Raw genomic sequence first — 18,426 nt, 5'->3', positions numbered from 1 at the left:
GCATGCTGTGCTCAGAAGCATTTAAGGTCTCTGATATTGCACTTGCCAGTTTCAAAGGTGCAATTTCAAAGGCTAGGCAGTGGAGATTTTGGGGAGTTTTTTTGGTAGTGTTAGCAAATTTACCAAAGCAAGCAACACTGTCATTCAACACAGCTGAGCATACCCCAGCTTTCCCAAGAGTCATATCTAGTAGGATTCCTCTGCAAAGTCATTTCTGTTTGTTCCCTGTATTCCTTCTGAACTGCTACCATATTCAGATAGCAAAGCCAAACATGCAAAGAACATCATTAGCAGTAACTTGCTCTAGAACGGGTGTCAGCCTTGATGCCTTAAACGCACAGAAGTAGTGTGGGCAATGTAAGAATCTCTGGAACTGTAATTCAAAAGTGACATATTATTTTACCTATAGGAAGATTCCAACACCTATGGCTATCTGGTTATTGGCTCTTCTGTTGAGCTGGTGGACAAGAAGGTATTACACAAATCTATCTGCAAGAAACGCAGAAAGACTACTATTTGCCATCCATTCAAACAGCCACCGATGCCCATGACAGTAAAATCCTATCATGTCCTCCTATTAGTCAGCATCTGGTTACTCATGCTTCATGATTGGTTTCCAGTTTACATTTTGCTTGCTTTCATATGGGTACACCTTTAAATAAATTTCCTTGTGATCATGTTTGCAAGACTGTATGAAGAGAACAACAGCAACAGTAAGATTACTTAACAAAACTACAAAATAAGCCAGAAAAAGGTTGTATTTTATTAGGAATGGTACATTTAAACACATGTAAGACTTTGGGATTAATTTACATATTTTTCCAAAAATGTTTCCCTTCTTTATCGATATAGAAGTTAAAAAAAAAAATCAAATTCCAAATTATAAGAACAAACAGTATTTGCAGTGGAAATTTCTATTATCAAAACAACTGTGCATTCAGGAGATTTTAAGAAATTACCTTCTTTATGCTTTAACATGAATAACTTTTCCTGTCACAACTGACTATGCTTTTCCTGGGGTTTTTTTCCGCTGTCATTACTAAAATAACCTTCCTTTCCATCAACACTATTGCTGGTCATACACACATTATAGAGTATCATACTTTTCAGTATGAAAGCTATGTCACTTTTATAAACATCAAAAACATGGACATGCATATTGACATTTCTGTGCAGTTTTATGGAGTCACCTGTCAAATAAGGCCTCTACATACAATACCACATACTACTGAATTACTGGAAAATTACTGTAATGGATTCCCAATAATCCTGACAGCTGGATGGTACATCTCATTTTAACAGGAAATTCCAGCTTTCATTACTGCTTAACATTGCCTTGATTCACTATGCAAATGAGCAATATTCCACTGACCAATGTGTATTCCTGCAAGTCTGTTTCAAATCAAACATATTATCAAGGTCATTTAGAGCTGGAATTTAAACAGTCTGTTAAGCCAAGCAACAGGGAAAAAAGTGAACTCTAAACTAAATTCAGCTGGTCCGTTCATCCTCACACAGAAAAGTAGCCACAGAACCTTAAAGGAATAAAATCTATACTTCCTGCTCTCGGACTTAATACCAAGGACAAAAGCTAATGTAGAATTTGGAAGTCAAAGGCCTTGGAGGTGGAGGGGAAATTGGAGGGCAAGAGAGGGAGGAAAGCAGCATATTGTCTCATCCCATTACCTCAAGCATTATGTGTACATAATATATCTATGATAGAAATGTTTACTAATAGCAAGGAAAAAAAATAAAAAAGACTTCCCACTCCAGACTTCACTGAAAGGAGAAAGCTGACAGCCTCTCCTCACAGAGACGGCCTATTTGATGACAGGCACTTTGGCAATTAAGAGGAGGTTACCCTTTCATTTGTTAACTCCTCCCCTCCCAGTTCTCATGTATAATTTGTCTCAAGTCTTCAAGAAACTTGAATCAAATTAAATGCATTAATACATCTCTAAGGGCAGGTTAACTACGGCTGTGAGCAGAGCTCGACCTAGAACGAGATTTTCTTTTAGAAGAAGAGGGAGACGGGGAAGAAGCTAGCAAGCTGGAGCGGCGACTTTTCTGGGAGTAACTCTTTTTAGGTGTACGACTGCGAGAACGAGACCGGGATCGAGATCGGGACCGAGATCGAGAACGAGACCTAGACCTAGACCTGGACCTTGATCTTGACCTGGACCTGGACCGGCTGTCCGATCTGGAAGATCCTGTAGACCTGGACCTGCTGCGAGATCTTGAGTAACTCCTTGATCGAGATCTGCTTCTAGAGAAACACAATTAAAAGCTGTAGTCTCAACTCCTACTGAATTTAAAACACTCAATTTAAATTCTCAACTACTTTGTGTGCACAGCACATCCATGTGAACATCTGACTGCACTGTGAACAGCATTCACTTATTTCAGAGTGCTGCTACATTTGTTATGCTCCATCACAACAGTATGTTCTCAGCTCCTGCTAGCCTTGACATTCTCTGCTAGCTTGGCAAAATATGAACTGCCTAATAATAAAAGATGACTTCCCCCCACCCCTGCTGAGAGGAGACAAACAAACTTTTAGCCATTTAGCCAGAAAAGCACAGAAATTAAAATTCATACCTGTGGTAGTTATTCTCTATAGAAACACCCATGTAAATTAGCTAGGGTGTCTTTCAAGATGCTAAAAACGTCTCTAAATGCATGGAACACCAGCACACTTTAAGGCCTGAGAGTTTAACACCTTCTCTAGTTAAGTGTCCCTTTTCTCATTAAAAGAAAAGGATTTATTTTAAAAGGGACAATGAAAGAGCTGCATCTAACTTTTTTTTAATGACTAAATAGAATAATGCAAGCAAGCTAACATTTTCTTTTATCCTCATGAAAAAGTTGGTTTTCGCAACTATTTGATAGACCTTTCACAGGACCGTGAAGCAGCCTTCCATTAAACTAAAAGGCTTTTAATACCAAAATTCATAGTTTTTTAAAAAGTCCTTTCATTTCAATATCAAGTTTTATCTTTAAAAATAAAAATCTCCTTACTCTGAAGAGTGTTCTATTTACCCTGTTTTCAGCAAGTTAGTTCTTATCTAAATCTGTTTTCACTGCTAGAAAGTGGTTCTGCGCAGTGATATTTAGCTTGAGGCCAAAGAATTAGATAATAAAACTCTGGCATCGATACTACACTAATCTATGCCCTCAGCAGAATTTTATCAGGTCAGGTGACATACCTATGCCTTCTGTGATCTTCAGTCAGTTTAATTCTGCGTCCATTCAGCTCAGTGCCATCCAATTTTTCCAGTGCACTCTTCATATCACTGTAAGATGCAAATTCCACAACCCTGTATACCATCAGAAAAAAAAAAGGTTTCAGAGAAATTGAAAAAGCAAGGAGAACAAATTTGTGCCTTTTTAACTCTGTTGATTCACAGCTTGATGTTTTATCTTCTGAAAGCTAATTTTTAACTTGGTTAACAGGAAAATATGACACTAACAGTCTTAGCCATCCATACCTTTCACATCCTTAAACATTACCAGAACTCTCATCTGCAATGAGATGGAGAAAATCCAAGAAGCTAGACAAACCTGCACCAGCTGAGGAAATACCTTTCAGTCCTCCACTAAATTGCTCTCTAAAGCTGTCCAAGAAACAAAAGAAACTTGAAGACTCTCCAGCCCTATTTAGATTTTTAACATTGAACAGAAAAATCCTCTCTTTGTTTTTTTGATTTGTTTTCCCTTCAAAACTAAGTTGCATTTGCTTGCAGTGACCCTGGAGCACTGTTTGGCCAGCACAGACACTCTCATTCGTACTTCCCTCTCTCCTGCCTTGTTGTGCATGACCTTTGTAGTCTGCAGAATTAAGAACGGAGAGCAGGCAGCTAGGTATTCCGTATGGAGATTGGTTATGTTCGTTTCCCATGGCTTTGATTATGGAACGAGTGCAAAGCAGCCACAGACAGGCAGTATTTTAGCCTCAGGAGTCAGATCATAAATGATTATACATAAATAACTCTAAGTTAAAGACAGCAGAACTGAGCAGAACTGAACTGTTGAAAGGTATTCTCCCTTCCCTTTCTGCTTTGACACACTGTTGTCATGGTAGAGTGTAGAGACTGAGTTCAATACCTCCTCTGAGCTCCTACTTACTGACTGTTTGTGGTTTGGTTTTTTTTGATTGTTTTTAAATCAGAGATATTTAAGCATCTAAGCCACACCACAGATTTATGTTTCATTTCTTTTATATTACAATAATCTCGCCTTTAACAATTTCAGTTATCATACAGATTTAGACACAAAATGAACTTACCCTTCATTCCTGTTGTTTCTGTGTGCATCCACATAGGTGACCTCCCCTGCCTTTCTCATGACATCTTTCAAGTCCTACAGCAAAAGTTAACATTTTAGCCTTAAACAGGACACCAATGAGTCAGCTAGCAGTAAATAATACCCTCTAAAACTTTCTCTGCTAAAACTGCTTGATGCTTTTACATTTTTATATATAAATAAATATAATTTTTAAAAGTTACATGGAATAAAATACTGATTTTTAAATAATCCTGCATCCCCAAACCAGCTGTTACGAAAACAAAATGCAATTCTTAAAATACTGACATATGCACTGAAACCAGAACTATAGCAGATGAAAAGCAACGTAGTATTAAATGCAAATTTTCATGACTAACATCCCAGTTAAATGACAATCCAATATATGTAGACAAATTCATTTTATATGCTCACCTCCCCCAACTTCACAGCAAAATTAAAAGCAAAAAGGTGTAATTACTATATAAGAATTTTTTTTCCTTCTGTAAAATTATTAATGATATTTCACTTGAGTATCTGTCACACTACAGTGCCACGTCAATAGACACCCTTGTATTTAACTTAATAGAGGCTAAACATGCAGACACTGTAAAATTACTTGCTCAGCAACAGAATAAAGTACAAACAAATAATGTAAAAGGTCACTAAAAGCTAAACATTTGTATAAGTTTTACCAAACAGTATCTGGTATTTTATAATCCCAGACTACTTACCGCAACATGCCACAAGTGGCAGATGACATAAGAAGGTACCTTAAGCAAAGAGCTGCTTGTCCAATACCTAGCTGGCCAAGAGGAACTCTCTTACATGAGAAAGGCAGAGTGATGGCTCATAGCAATATGCTTCACGGAGGTACCAGAGGCCCTGAAAGCACTGGACATAGTCTCCAGAAGTGGCTAAAGAACCCGAGGATGATCTGTGCTAGCCACTCGAGATCAAACCCAGGCAAACCAAGATCTAGATCGCCAAAAACAGGAGTGTCATAGGAACCAAAAGGAAAATTCAAACAGGCCAAACCCTAGATCTAATTTCAGCCACTAGAAAACCCCCAAATCTTTGGTTCTTTTTCCTCCACACAAGAAAGATGAGAGTTAACCAAATCAAGGTTGTTAGAAGAGGTTCAAAATGCACTTGGTTAGAAATATGCTTAAGGAAGAGAAGACTACAAAACAAAAAGCCAAGAAAAACTTCAGAACATTTTCCACAGACTGTAAGAAGGCTTAGTTTTATCTAATCTTTTAATTTAAATTCAATACTTTTGTTTTGAAAACTGGTATATGCAAACTAGTAGGTATTTTCCTTGTTTCACATGTGCTTAACCAAAGAAACCTTAATATTAAATGGAAAATGGGCCTACAGCACCATTAAAAGTAATACTTCCACCTCAGTATGTTTATTCCAATTTAGAGACAAACAAAATTTCGGCTCTGCTCAAGTCAAAAGGAGCTTAACTAGACCAAATCAGGTAAGTCAAAAGGAAGTTTGAAAACGTTAATCAACGTATTTTCCAATTCAGTAACTTTAGGCTTTAAAATTGAGGCCTCCACAGACTTGCCACACTATACGCTGAATCCTCAGGACCATCATCATAAAATATCATTGGTAGTAGTAATGTCAACACGATTAAGATGCCAACATTATTGCTCAAAACAGAGTAAATGTGCGTGTGCTATAAAAGCTCAACAGAGTATTTGCTATTACCAGGGGAATGATTTAAATTTATCTGATTTTACTTAACCAGTGGAACAGACAAATTTTATCCTAAGTTTACTGTTCTGGTTCACCTTAAAAAGCACAAGAATACTCTGTTGTCCTAAGCAGCAAAGGAAAATAAGGTGTAGGACAATTATAAATAGGAAAACATGTATCAAAAATTACAGCTTGATGTAACACAGATCTACTTCTCCCTGCTGCTTGAAAACTCACAGATGCTGAAGAACTAATGAGGGTGGTTGGAAAGCTCTGAACATGCAGAAATATGTATTTGCTAAAACAAGGAGAATTCTGACAATTGTCTACTACTTATCTATTATATATTAATATAATATTAATTATAATAATATTAATAATTATTAGAATTATATTAATAATATAATATTAATATTATATTAATAATATAGTCAACGATTTGAGGAAACTGATCTGAACACAAATTTTATTTGTGGTTTGTTTGTTTTGTTTTAGTGGGTTTTTTTAAATATGCCAACACAATAACATTTAAAGAAGACAGAAGTCCTTAAAGCATGGGGGCCCGCACACACCAAAGATGAAATTATGCACATAAGTTTTAGAGCAAGTTTCCGTATTGATTGTGCTTGCCAGAAGCTCAGGGGTTAGAAAGGAAGAATAATGCCATTACTGTTAATGTATGAGCTATTTTAATCGTTGTGCAAGCCGCATAGTTAAAAGAAGTTAAAACACTACAGTCAGTATCAAAGCAGCACAGCTTCAAAACTAAATGAAGCTTGCATATGGATGTTAGCTTCAAATGATTTCTATTTAGGCAGGTATCAAGAAGTAAAGTTTCATATGCTAACTTATCATATATTTAAGAGAGTCATTAAAACATTTAATTATAATCCTAAAGATTCATCAGTATGAAATCTGAATTGGGTGAGTTTCAGTCTAAAATGGTAAGTACATATAAAGCCATTATAAATATTTACAAGCAAAAGAAAGTTACAGAAACACTTTTTTTTTCCAAGTTATGAATTTAACACTAAACAGCATTATAGGATTTACTCTCCTTAACACTCCGTTCTAGCTTACTTCTGTGGTCCCTACTGTCGTTTCCGAGCACTGTGTTTTATAACAATTCTTGATATACATAACTGCATAGCATACCCAGAAGATATTTAGATGAAATCCACTTGCTCATCACATCAACTCAGAATCTGTTTTTTCAGTTATTCAATAATTAACACAACTGTACAAGTAGGAACCTTTTGAACCGGTCATGCAGAAGATAAACAAACCCAGTTCAACCATTTTATCTGCATGGACTGTACCCAAGCTCTTATGAAACACATCAGCAGTGCTCCAGGCAAGCCAAACAGCCTCCTCATGCGGATTTAGCTGCAAGACCAAGACTTTCAACATTCAACATGTTCTACTGCATCTTCCACTACGCTAATTAAAGTCTCTTTATTCAAAGAATATAAAGGTTAATGAACAAGACTAAACTCCACTATTCACTCACCTTCTGTAAACACCACCTATTGCTATACCCTTAAAAAGTAAACTTTCTAGAGACTGCATACTACACAGAACACAACTCAAGGAATTGATTATATGGTTATTCTGCTGAAAGTCAGCTAAAAATTAGCAAAGTACTAGCAAGGGGTGAAAAAAAAAACAGAAAGGTGGTTAAGAAAGCTTCAAAAGACAATTACTGAAATTTTGGGGTTTTAAAAAAATATTTACAGTAAGCATACTTTACACAGTAGCTTGCTTAAGATTCCCTTTATTAATGACGTATTACCACACTTCTCAATCACCCATCATGTCACAAAAATATTTTGCAAAACATAAGAAAAGACCATAAATTTCATTCAAAACAAAGGCATGCACTTCCGGATGAAACAATACAAAAGAGTGACACAGTTTGAATGGATGCTATGCTTCAGTAATTTAGAAACAATCCAGAGTCTTCGAAAGTTTTATCAGTTGGTAAACACAAGTAAGCAAGAATCCGTTCCCAACTACAAAATCTAGTTATAGAACTATTTGCACAGCTGTGAAACAAAAGACTTCTTCAAGTGTTTGAATGCTAACTTTTAGCAATCACAGCAGCTTTTTTGCTTATTTGTTATTCAGGTTAAATATTTATGATGGCTTTATTAAGAAATTAGGCTGAGAGCAGTCTACTTACAGGGTAGGAAAATAAAGTGTAAAAAAAGAAGATAAACTCACCTGCCAGCTGATACGGGATGAAAGGTTTTCAACTATGATCCTGTGTTCAGTACGAACAGGAGGTCCATACCGGCTAGAAGAGTTCGGAGGGGAAAAAAAAAAAGAAAAAGTCTCCAGTGTAAGGAATTTGGAAATTAAGAAATCTGATATTTTCTACAGTTTGCTGTGAGATTTAAGTATTTTCCTTGTTGCTGGACTGCAGATTTGATTCTCCCTAGTCAAGAATATGAGTCCACTACAAGAAGAGAGCTGCTACAGGGGGATTAAAAAGGATTCTGACTTTATACCATAGCAGTCAATATAGCTGCCATTTTTCCTAGATACACTGCAATAAGTGCCTAGTAGAATGAAAATAATGTAAAGAGAATTAGTCTAATTTTGGTATTTGACAGGCTTGGCTCACACATACAGTTTTGGAGAATATTCATGTACAGGGAAATTTTAAACATTTTTTTTAAGTTAGTAGGATAAATTCTGCTTCATGTCAGGGAGATAGAAGACACAATTTCAAGGCATCTTAGTTCATACTTCTAAATTCCAAATCACTTGTTAATATTTATAAATGCCATCATAACCTATATTAGATATTTTTGTGGGTAGAAATACTCTACTAAAATGAGCGCTAGTTAACTGGTTGCCCTGAAATAAGCGTGGCAGTTTACAGTTCCTGAATGAAAGCCAATGTTTTTCACTTAACCAAAAATTAAAGACCCTCTCAAAAATGAAAATGTGGCTTGAAAATGTTTATACGGAAGAGTAAGACATCTGGAAAGAGTAATGCCCTTGCAGATTTCTGCTTCCAATCCTAGTCATTCTGAATCCAAAAGGATCCAAGAACTATGGAAAAAGGTATGCCAGACTTTTGGCAAGTAATGCAGGATTCTAACAATGGCACTACTTTGTATTACTATAAAAAGATTCAAGAATCAAGAACACTGACCTTAGAGAAAATTATTCTCATCTCCTCCTCCCACAGAAACATAATCCTAAATTGTGTGTATTGATTTGTACACTGAAGCACAGGCAATTTCATTTCAGTGCATACCTCAAAGTGTCCCAATTTTTTTCAGAACATCCAGATCTTCCAGGCATTTAAACAGAGGTCCCAGAGTCCCAAAACTGGCAGGCTGAGTCTCATTTTTCCATTATTGTAAACCGCAGTCTCTTCCTGTCTGGCATCGGCAGTCTGACGTCATGAACATGACTACAACGTCAGATGCCCACGACCTTCAATCACACTTCCTACTTTAAAAGTCCACTTTTAGCCTGGACCTCGGACCAATTATACCGCATCAAGGTTACTGCCACTAAAGAAAAAACAATCTAATTAGCATACTTGCATATGCAAATTAGATGCTCCAGACACTGGTTTGTAACTGGCAGCAATTCTGACTTTGAAACAAACGCAGAGCTTTATGTCAGTTAAGTGTTCATTTTTCTTCCAAACTCTATTCTGCATAGGCCACAGCTATGAATGCTTCTATAGAGTAAATAATTTGATACATATTTACTTCACACAGGTAGATATAAAGTACAAAGACGTATGTGCAGTAGTTTGGTGGAATATATGCAAATCTGCAGAACTTCCACAAACTCCAAGCTGGCACAAGGTTCACCACTGGCTCAAATAATTGAAAGTGAACAACTCCACAAATACCGTATGTCCACTACAGGTATTCTAGATATGAGCTACGCCCTGTTTTTCAGATTCCATTGTTGGACAGAGGCTCTCCTTCACCAAGGCACCTGCTCGGTCAGCAAACTTAGTCAATTTGTATTTAAACACTTCTGCACATGCTAGTATCTCGTGCCCTAGCACTGTTTCTCAAATAGTTCCTTTTGTATGCTGTGGTGAAGAAAGCGTTTTGATAACCATACAACTAGAAAAGTGAAAGCTTGGTTAGACAGTAAATACCTTGAACTATTGCTCTACAATAATTCTACATAGCATGTAAGCTCTGTTTACTGACAAAAGCCTCAACAGAGAAGCTCTGGCTTTTCTTGCTTTAATGTTAAAAAGAGCCAATCCAGCTGCAGCATTACTCCTTCGCATCATTCACACAACAGTAGGAAACAAGACCAACGTCGTGCCTACAACATGGAGAGGCATTTCATAATAGGTTTGTGAACCTCTGCAAACCAGTTAAACTGCTTTAAAAATCCACATTCTCCTCAGCCAGAGGAGGTAAATAATGGCAATGGACACTCAAGATTTGAGAACGTAAAACTTCTTTCTTGAAGCTATGCAAGGAAACAGAGCTGGATCCCTAACTCCAACCACAAGAAGAAAACAATATTTCACTACAGTTCTTCAGTAACGGTGTTTGTAGGAAACAGTCCAGACCACTTACCTAGATCCACTCTGTGACTGGTAATAACTGAACCGTTGTGAGAATCTGCCCCTTCCTCTTCGGGCTCGAGCATGCTCAATTGTAACCCTTACGATAGGAACAAAACAAAACAAGCAATCAAAAAATAAAACACAAACTTTATACTTAAGTATTTACACTGAAATACTTTTGACACTGACTTAAATCTTTCGCAACTAGAAGCACATGTGCACGAACAAGAATTACCTTGCCCTTGAAAGCAATGATTTATAACACAGTCACTGGCATTCCTTAAAGAGCCAGAACAGTGGTATTCTCTTGTCTCATTCATCTCCCTCAGACTCTCATGAAAATTGTCATGGGTCTGTAATTCAGATTGAAACAATTAAATTTGCTCAACCAGAACCCAAGAGTAACCACAGAGGGAAAAGAGTACCAAAATAAGTTAACTACAACCTAATGACCTAAAGCCAGCTTTCACAATCAAAATAAAAATTCCTGTAACATACAATGACTATAGTCCACATCGTTGTAAACTGAAGGGCAACACTCCAAATGATGAGAGGCTATCATCAACTTATTTTCAGAAGTCAATAAATAGACAAATAACAAATCAGTTCAATTCACTTTTACTAATATTTCTAGTGACAAGATCTTGAGTTAGTTTTGAAGGAGAAATAAGTGCAAGTGGAGAAAACAGACAGCCCAGCTGCAAACCATCCCTCCTCCAGTGCCAAACTATCTTTGCCTTATATAAGACTGTAGCCAGGATTCCAATGAATCTCTTTGAAGTTATGGAAGGTGTATCCCACCACAGAGCCACAAGAAAAGGATGTCAGAGCACAAGCTAATGTACCGTATTTGGATGCAAAGCATTTTTGCTGTTCTTAAGGGAAATAACAGTACCACACTTACCTTTCATCACACAGCTCTTTACCGTTTAGTTCATAAATGGCATCATCAGCATCCCTGTGGTCTTCAAATTCCTAGAAAGAAAATACAAATAAAAAAGTATTTTCTCTCATAGTATATTCAAATTATACAAAACATCTTTTCTTTACGAATTTTACATTTCTGCAGCAAGTATCAGCCAGAGCTTTGAACAAGGAAGTTGATTCCTAGCACATTTACGACTGAAATGCCAAGATGTTCCCATTCATGGCCACTCCTCCCTCCACCTCGAAAACTCCTTTTGCCTCCCTCAGTTGTTTCAGTATCACTATTTGCAGGACCTATATGAAATAAACTAATTAAATGACCCGGTTCATTACAGAAATATCTAAAATACTCTTTGGGAGAGAGGTGGGGGGGATTACTTCAAGCCATACGGTTTAAAACACAGCCCTGCATACAGGGAAATCCTATATAACAGCATGAGCTGATCAACTGCAAACAAAGGCAGGAGAGCTGTGCACTCCCAAAATCCTCTTAAAGAGTTCTGGGACAGATTCAATTCTTACTGAATTAGCAAAGAAAGAGTAAACCAGAAAAAAAGCCCTTCTGACTTTTTTCTGAGCAGATTCAGCTCACTAGCCTGGCAAAAGGTGCCTGTGTAAGAAGAGTAAGAAACATAAGCTCCTCTTCAGCACTGGCCACCTGAGGGTCTGGATCAGCTACAATATGCAATTCCATATACTGTTGCAATGGAATTTGTCACTTTGCTTTTGGCAGCAATGCTGCTTTAGTCAGCCAGAGTAGCCTCTGCCCACTATCCAGCCCACTGGTTCTTGGCAGAGCTGTTTGTACAGCTCTGCAGGAAACTAGGTCAAGAAACTTCACCAGATGAGAAACAGCACACTTTCTGCAGGAGGTGGTGTGAAAACGACAGTGTTGTTTTTCAACTACATCAGCTTCCCAGGTAGGTTCATTATGTGCTGAACAACTGTGGTAACACCATGTGAGGCAAAGGGAGAAAGCAAAGAAATAAAGCAGTGAGAACAAGCAGCTGAGTAGGGACTGCTTGAACTAACAGTGTGGATGGAGAAAAAAAAGATTTGTGGAACTGCAGCTTGAGAGCAATGAACAACAGAGAAGCAGCTTCTCAAGCTGAAGAAAGCGTTTACGTAACTATAAACAGCTTTTCAGTAGCAATACTGGCTTAAGTAATCTCCCCCGTTCTGCACCCAAACATCACACATCCTTGCATGATAATGCAAAGATTACCTTGAGAAAATTCCTTAAGGCCCAGCATTTAGGAGTATCAATAGTAAGCATATACAACTCCCATGATTTCAGCTAGTTTCTAACAAACTGATGCCTGCAACTCTATCTAGCTTTACACGCTAGCTTTATGGTCTGAAGTTTGAAAACATTCTGCACTGAAATCTACAAAATTTAAGTAAATACAATTAGTTTCAAAGATCAAGCAATGACTTCACTCAAGCACAATGAAACATGCTTTTAATACTACAACAATGTTCAATCAAAATCACTTGGTTTTGTAAGAGGTTTTATAAATACAGATTTTAAATAACCAAAACCAAAGATGAACTGACAGCCCATAACAAGCAAGGTACCACAAAGGAAATGCTATTCAATGTATTTATAAGTGATCTGGATGACAGAAACGAGTGCACCCTCACCAATTTTGTGGCTGACACCAAAGTGGGAGGAGAAATAGATATATCAGAAGGAAAAACAACCACACAGAGAGATCTCGATAGGCTGAAAGATTAGGCCAACAAGAATCCCAAGTTCTAATAAAAGATAAATGTGAAGTCCTGCACCTGGGACAGAATAATCCTAAGCAGCAGAACAGGCTGTAGTCTGAGCAGCTAGAGTGTAGCTCTGCTGAACAGGGCTTGGAAGTCCTTGTGGAGAGTCAGCTAAGTGTAAGTCAACAGTGTGGCCTTTCTGCAATGAAAGCAAACCGGGTCCTGGGCTGCATCAGTAAGCGTACAGCCAGCAGACTAATGGATGTGATTATTCTACCCTACTTGGCATTTGTTAGGCCACACCTGGAACACTGTGTCCAGTTTTGGTCCCTCCAGCTCAAGAAAGACCTTGAAAAACTGGAGTGGAACCAGCAGAGGGCCACCAAAACTAATCAGAAGGCCAGAGAACAAAGCAAGGTTGAGAGAGCTGTGTTTGTTCAGCCTGAAGGAAAGGCAGCTCAAAGGGGATCCAGTCAGAGTCTTCCGAGATGATGGAAGTGCACCTCATGTGGGTGCACAGTGACGGGATGACAAGTAAAGGGGCGGAAGTTCTGTTCAGATGCAAGGAAAAAATTTCTTCATCGTGAGAACAATTCAATTTTTTAGACAGAGTTACGGGACAATTATTCAAGCTTATTAGTGAGCTCTGAAAAGAAAACACTACTGCCTAGGAACTGAAGAAGAGAGGAAGGAGGGCTGGCTGATTCATGTACAGGAGCTGAATAGAAGTTGTTCCTGAATGAGTCAACAGCCCTGCCCAAGAAAAGAGCAACGCTCAGGGTAAGGCAATTGAGAAATAGCAGCAACTGGAAAGGACACACTAAAACTCAGGCTCATGTCTAGATCAGCCATTTACCTCCAGACCTTAAGAGGCAGGTATTTACCTACTGGCAGTCAACAAGAAGTAGCTTGTACTGCAGAGCAATCAGGAACAGGCACGTGTAGGAGTCAAGAAGTAACACTCGTATAAAACTAATGTGGGCAAAGCCTGTTTTTTTGTTCTTTTCCCATAGCTTCACATAAGGGACTGATCTTGGCAGAACAAATGGCACGTGAAGTCTGCTGTAGTGTGAGCACAGGATCAACCTTTCCAGTTCGAACTCAGTGCTGCAGAACAGCTAATTACCAGTTCTCAAGAGATAACAGCTAAGAAACAAGCTGATCCTAAGTCAACTGGGGAACCTGCAAAACTTTGGATAATAATTTAGGCGCGTAGAGCTCTAGAAAGCAGTGGTAGGAAACTAAAATTCAATGAACTGGGTATTTCATTTAATAGGCTGGCAGACACATACGCCCTGCGAACGTATATTGATGATGAATATACCTAACTTTAGCTGCACAAGAGTTAAAAGCTGCACTGCTTAAACCCAACAGCAAGCACCTACTACGCCTGTTGTCTTAGCCAGCTACTTTGCTTTTATGTCAGGCCGTTATTTAGAGATATGACCAAGCATTTAGAAGGAGTGAGAGAGGAACATAAGTGGTTCTCTATAAACTTCTCTCCAGGTCAAGTTTTGTAATGCCGTAACAGGATATTTATAATGTTTTCAGAAATAAGGGATAAAATTTAAATCCATGGAAGACTATGATCAGACAATGTATTTAATGTAGCTAGAATATTACCAAGATTTGAAACAAAACCTGGCCAAAACCAGGTAAAACTGTACTCCCAACATCTGAAAAGCAGTCTGAAATGTATATTAATATTTTCCATTTCCCATTAGAATTATTATTCTCTTAAGCGTCCTGCTTTCCTTGACATCAGCCTAGCAAGACTACTACCTGCAAGCAAGAGAAAGGAAAACAAGGCATCACTTACCACAAATCCAAATCCATTTTTTAGATGGATTTCTCGTATGCGTCCATATCCTTTGAAGAATTTCTCCACATCCCGTTCCCGAGCACGTGAGCTTAAGTGTCCAACAAAGACACGGCAGCCGCTCATCTTAAGGTCGATGCTAAGAAAGAAAACAGCACTGTTTATCAGATTAACAATCTTAAAACAGAGTGATTAAGATCACTTTTACCTCTCAGAAATCTTGGTTAAATAGGATTTGATTTTATTGTTCTCCAAGCAGGTATGTTAAAAACCCACTTCTCTGTAGCCAGAGAAGTGAGGAAATCCCATCTTAACTGACTTCTAGCAGAACCTACACAGATCTCCCTGTTTTAGAATCCTAGAATGGTTAGGGTTGGAAGGGACCTCAAAGATCATCTAGTTCCAACCCCCCTGCCATGGGCAGGGAAACTCTCCACTACACCAGGCTGCCCAAAGCCTCGTCCAACCTGGCCTTGAACACTGCCAGGGAGGGGGCATCCACAACTTCTCTGGGCAACCTGTTCCACTGCCTCACCACTCTCAGAGTGAAAAATTTCTTTCTTATATCTAACCTAAATCTGCCCTCTTTCAGTTTAAATCCATTGCCCCTTGTCCTATCACTACACACCCTTGCAAAAAGTCCCTCTCCAGCTTTCCTGTAGGCCCCCTTTAGGTACTGGAAAGCTGCTATAAGATCACCCCGGAGCCTTCTCTTCTCCAGGATGAACAGCCCCAACTCTCTCAGCCAACAACTCTTTTGTTCTTTTCCGTCATATAACTTCAAGACTTCTTGTACCTGAAATAATATTTTTGTTTGCTGTTGAGACTAATAAGAATTTTGTATCACAGAGTATCAAAAATACCCCTCTATAAGCTCCAAGAAGAACTTACTGGGCTAACAGTGGTTTAAAAAAAAAAGAATAAAACTGTTAAGCTACTCATTGGAATAACAACATAAAACGTTCTCAAATTTTTGCTTTTACCTGAAAGAATTGCTGTAATATAAGTTGTATTAGCACCCAAAAGATAAACGGTAATCATCAAATTATCTCGATTCGCACTAAGCATAAAATACCTTATTTTAACAGTCTATCAAGCTATGAAGAAGAAATGCTTTGTTATAATAAGATTTCGACAATAGCAAAAAAAGGGCTATTTTGGATATTCAGATTTTCAAAACCAATCCATGTTATAAAATTTGAGACATTTTACAGAAGCTTCGTTATTTACCTTGAGTATGTTAATTTTTCAATTTATATGATTTAGAAATTTTGAAGTTCTTGTAACTGGAAAATATTGATTATTTGGCTCACTCAGTGAGCTTGCTGTCATACAAAAAACAGAGAATCCAAGCCGGACTGGAAATACAATGTGATCTTATATTACAATACTGGGCTGTAAAGCAGACAAAGTAAACAGACAACATATCACATCAGCTACGAAAGTTGTTCAAGACAACTCGGATGCAGTATTTTGAGTTAGCATGATCTACCTTCTGTGTTAACACCCATTAGGTTTCTATTGATTAGCTTCTTTACTCAGGCTCACTGTGCCATCAGAGAAGTGCCAGAACTTGGGAAGACAGGGTAAAAAGGGCTTCTTATGGTGTGAGGGGTAGAAGTGCAAAAGCACTTAGGTTAGTCTAAACTGTTCCCCAACCATGACCCGAGGTGATGGCTATTTAATCACTCTCACGTGAAAAGTTTCGTGCTTCCCCTACAGGAGCCTATGCTGCCCTTTGTAACCGTGCCCTCCTTCGTGCTCACGCTTGCATTTTTATGCCCACATGGAAATCCAGCTCAGAGGACTGATTCGGCTCCCTCATAGAGTGGCCAGTCTTCTGATAAGACTGTTTCCCTGATGCACTCTCACCACACAAGCACTGGCAAGGCCAGCAGTGGATATTAAGGGAAAGACAGGCCTTTGGAGAGGAAAGACAGACTTACGTAACTAGGTACTTTAAATCACGGTAAAAACAGTCACTCTGGCAATAGCACTCATTTTGAGAGCAACACAGATTTGACAGATTATAACGACTGCATAACCCCTGTTCAATACAGCTCTTACTTCTAGAAAAACAAGGTGAGAAGAACCACAGAAGGAAACGAACATGGAGTGAATGGAACTGACCGCCCGAGAAACTGTCACAGACACAGAGAAAGACGTGCAAACTATCCGTCCATGCATTATTTACTCAACCATCAGGCAGCACAACGGATGGGAGACCCGTATCGACACCTCCAAGTGACAGAGCTTCACGCGTTGTTGCCAGCACAATGCAACCGCGCCTGCTCACTGGTGGCTCACCAGATACCACGTACCGGCGGAGCAGCACTCGGGAAGGACGGGCCCGCAGCGAAAGACCATCTGCTTGTTCGTCTTTGTGAGAAGTCGAGACGGGACGGGCTGCGCTAGACTCGCCGCCTCCCCAGGGCGGGGGTGACTCTCCCGGGCTCTCCATCACCGAGGCGTCGGCCTACCGAGCGGCGATCGCCCCCGCCGGCTCTTCGCGGCGGACGCGAAAGCTTTACACTCACCTTCAAGCCCCGACGGCTCCCAGCCATCCCTCCGAGCAAAACAGCCGGGGTCAGCCCTCCCCTCCGCAAAGCCGCCGGGCAGCCATGAAGCGCGGCGTCCTCCTCCGCCGCCTGCCGCCGTCGCGCCTCGGTTACCCCACGGCCAAGCGCCCGGGCCAGCGGCGCGGCGCCAGCGCGGCCTCCGAGAGCAGCTTCCTTCCCCTCAGCCCGGCGCCGCCACAAGAAAGGCCGGGCTGTCCCCGCCCCGCAGCAGGGCCCGGCTGCGGGAGCCCCGCTCGCAACTCAACGCCCGAGCCTCCCCCGGCCCTCCCGCCACCGAACGAGCCGAGAAGGGGCGGACGCTCACCGTCGCCGAGCGCTGAGTCCTGCAGGCCGTGAGGAAACCGCTCGTCCCGGCCGCGGGGGCAATGGCTGCCGCGTTCCTCCGAGACACCGACACCGCCGCGCGCCCCCAACGGATGCTGCGCAACCGCCGACGCCCGACTCCAACTCCCAGCGTGTCGCGCGGCGGCCCCGGGCGCCGCCCCGCTGGCGGGCGGCCGCGTTGCACGCCGGGGCGTGTAGGCGCGGGGCCGCGCGCGCGCGCGGGCAGCCCGCAGCAGCGGGCGGTGCGCGGGAGTTTTGTGGGGACGGGGGTGCCGGCGGCGGGCGGCTCCTGGCCGGGGGGAGCGGCGTGCCGGGGGGGCGCCCGCCGCGGGCGGGGGCAGCTGCGGCCCCGTGGGAGCAAGCTGCGAGGCCGAGGCCGTGGGTCAGGGAGAGGCCGAGGCCGAGGGTCAGGGAGAGGCCGAGGCCGAGGCCGAGGCCGAGGCCGAGGGGGCCCCTGCTACGCCCAGGCCCAGGCTGCGGGGCCGCAGCGCGCTGGCAGCCAGCGC

General features: G+C 40.7%; 1 protein-coding gene across 1 annotated transcript; it reads right to left on the bottom strand.

The window, feature by feature from the left end:
- Positions 1–750: 750 nt before the first annotated feature.
- LOC104372461 (serine/arginine-rich splicing factor 5) lies at positions 751–17,496 on the bottom strand. The gene is made up of 8 exons (XM_086612809.1): positions 17,339–17,496; positions 15,018–15,156; positions 11,460–11,530; positions 10,566–10,652; positions 8,215–8,287; positions 4,286–4,359; positions 3,207–3,317; positions 751–2,266 (listed from the first exon to the last, which is right to left on the bottom strand). Exons 1-8 carry the CDS (start codon positions 17,476–17,478, stop codon positions 1,969–1,971), a joined length of 993 nt encoding a protein of 330 aa, XP_086468935.1. The 5' UTR covers positions 17,479–17,496; the 3' UTR covers positions 751–1,968.
- Between the last annotated feature and the right edge of the window lie 930 nt (positions 17,497–18,426).

The sequence above is a fragment of the Tauraco erythrolophus genome, chromosome 6 (assembly GCF_009769465.1).
Source record: "Tauraco erythrolophus isolate bTauEry1 chromosome 6, bTauEry1.pri, whole genome shotgun sequence".
Taxonomy (NCBI): domain Eukaryota; kingdom Metazoa; phylum Chordata; class Aves; order Musophagiformes; family Musophagidae; genus Tauraco; species Tauraco erythrolophus.
Note: the sequence above shows the minus strand (reverse complement) of the source record. Positions and strands in the feature narration are given on the sequence as shown.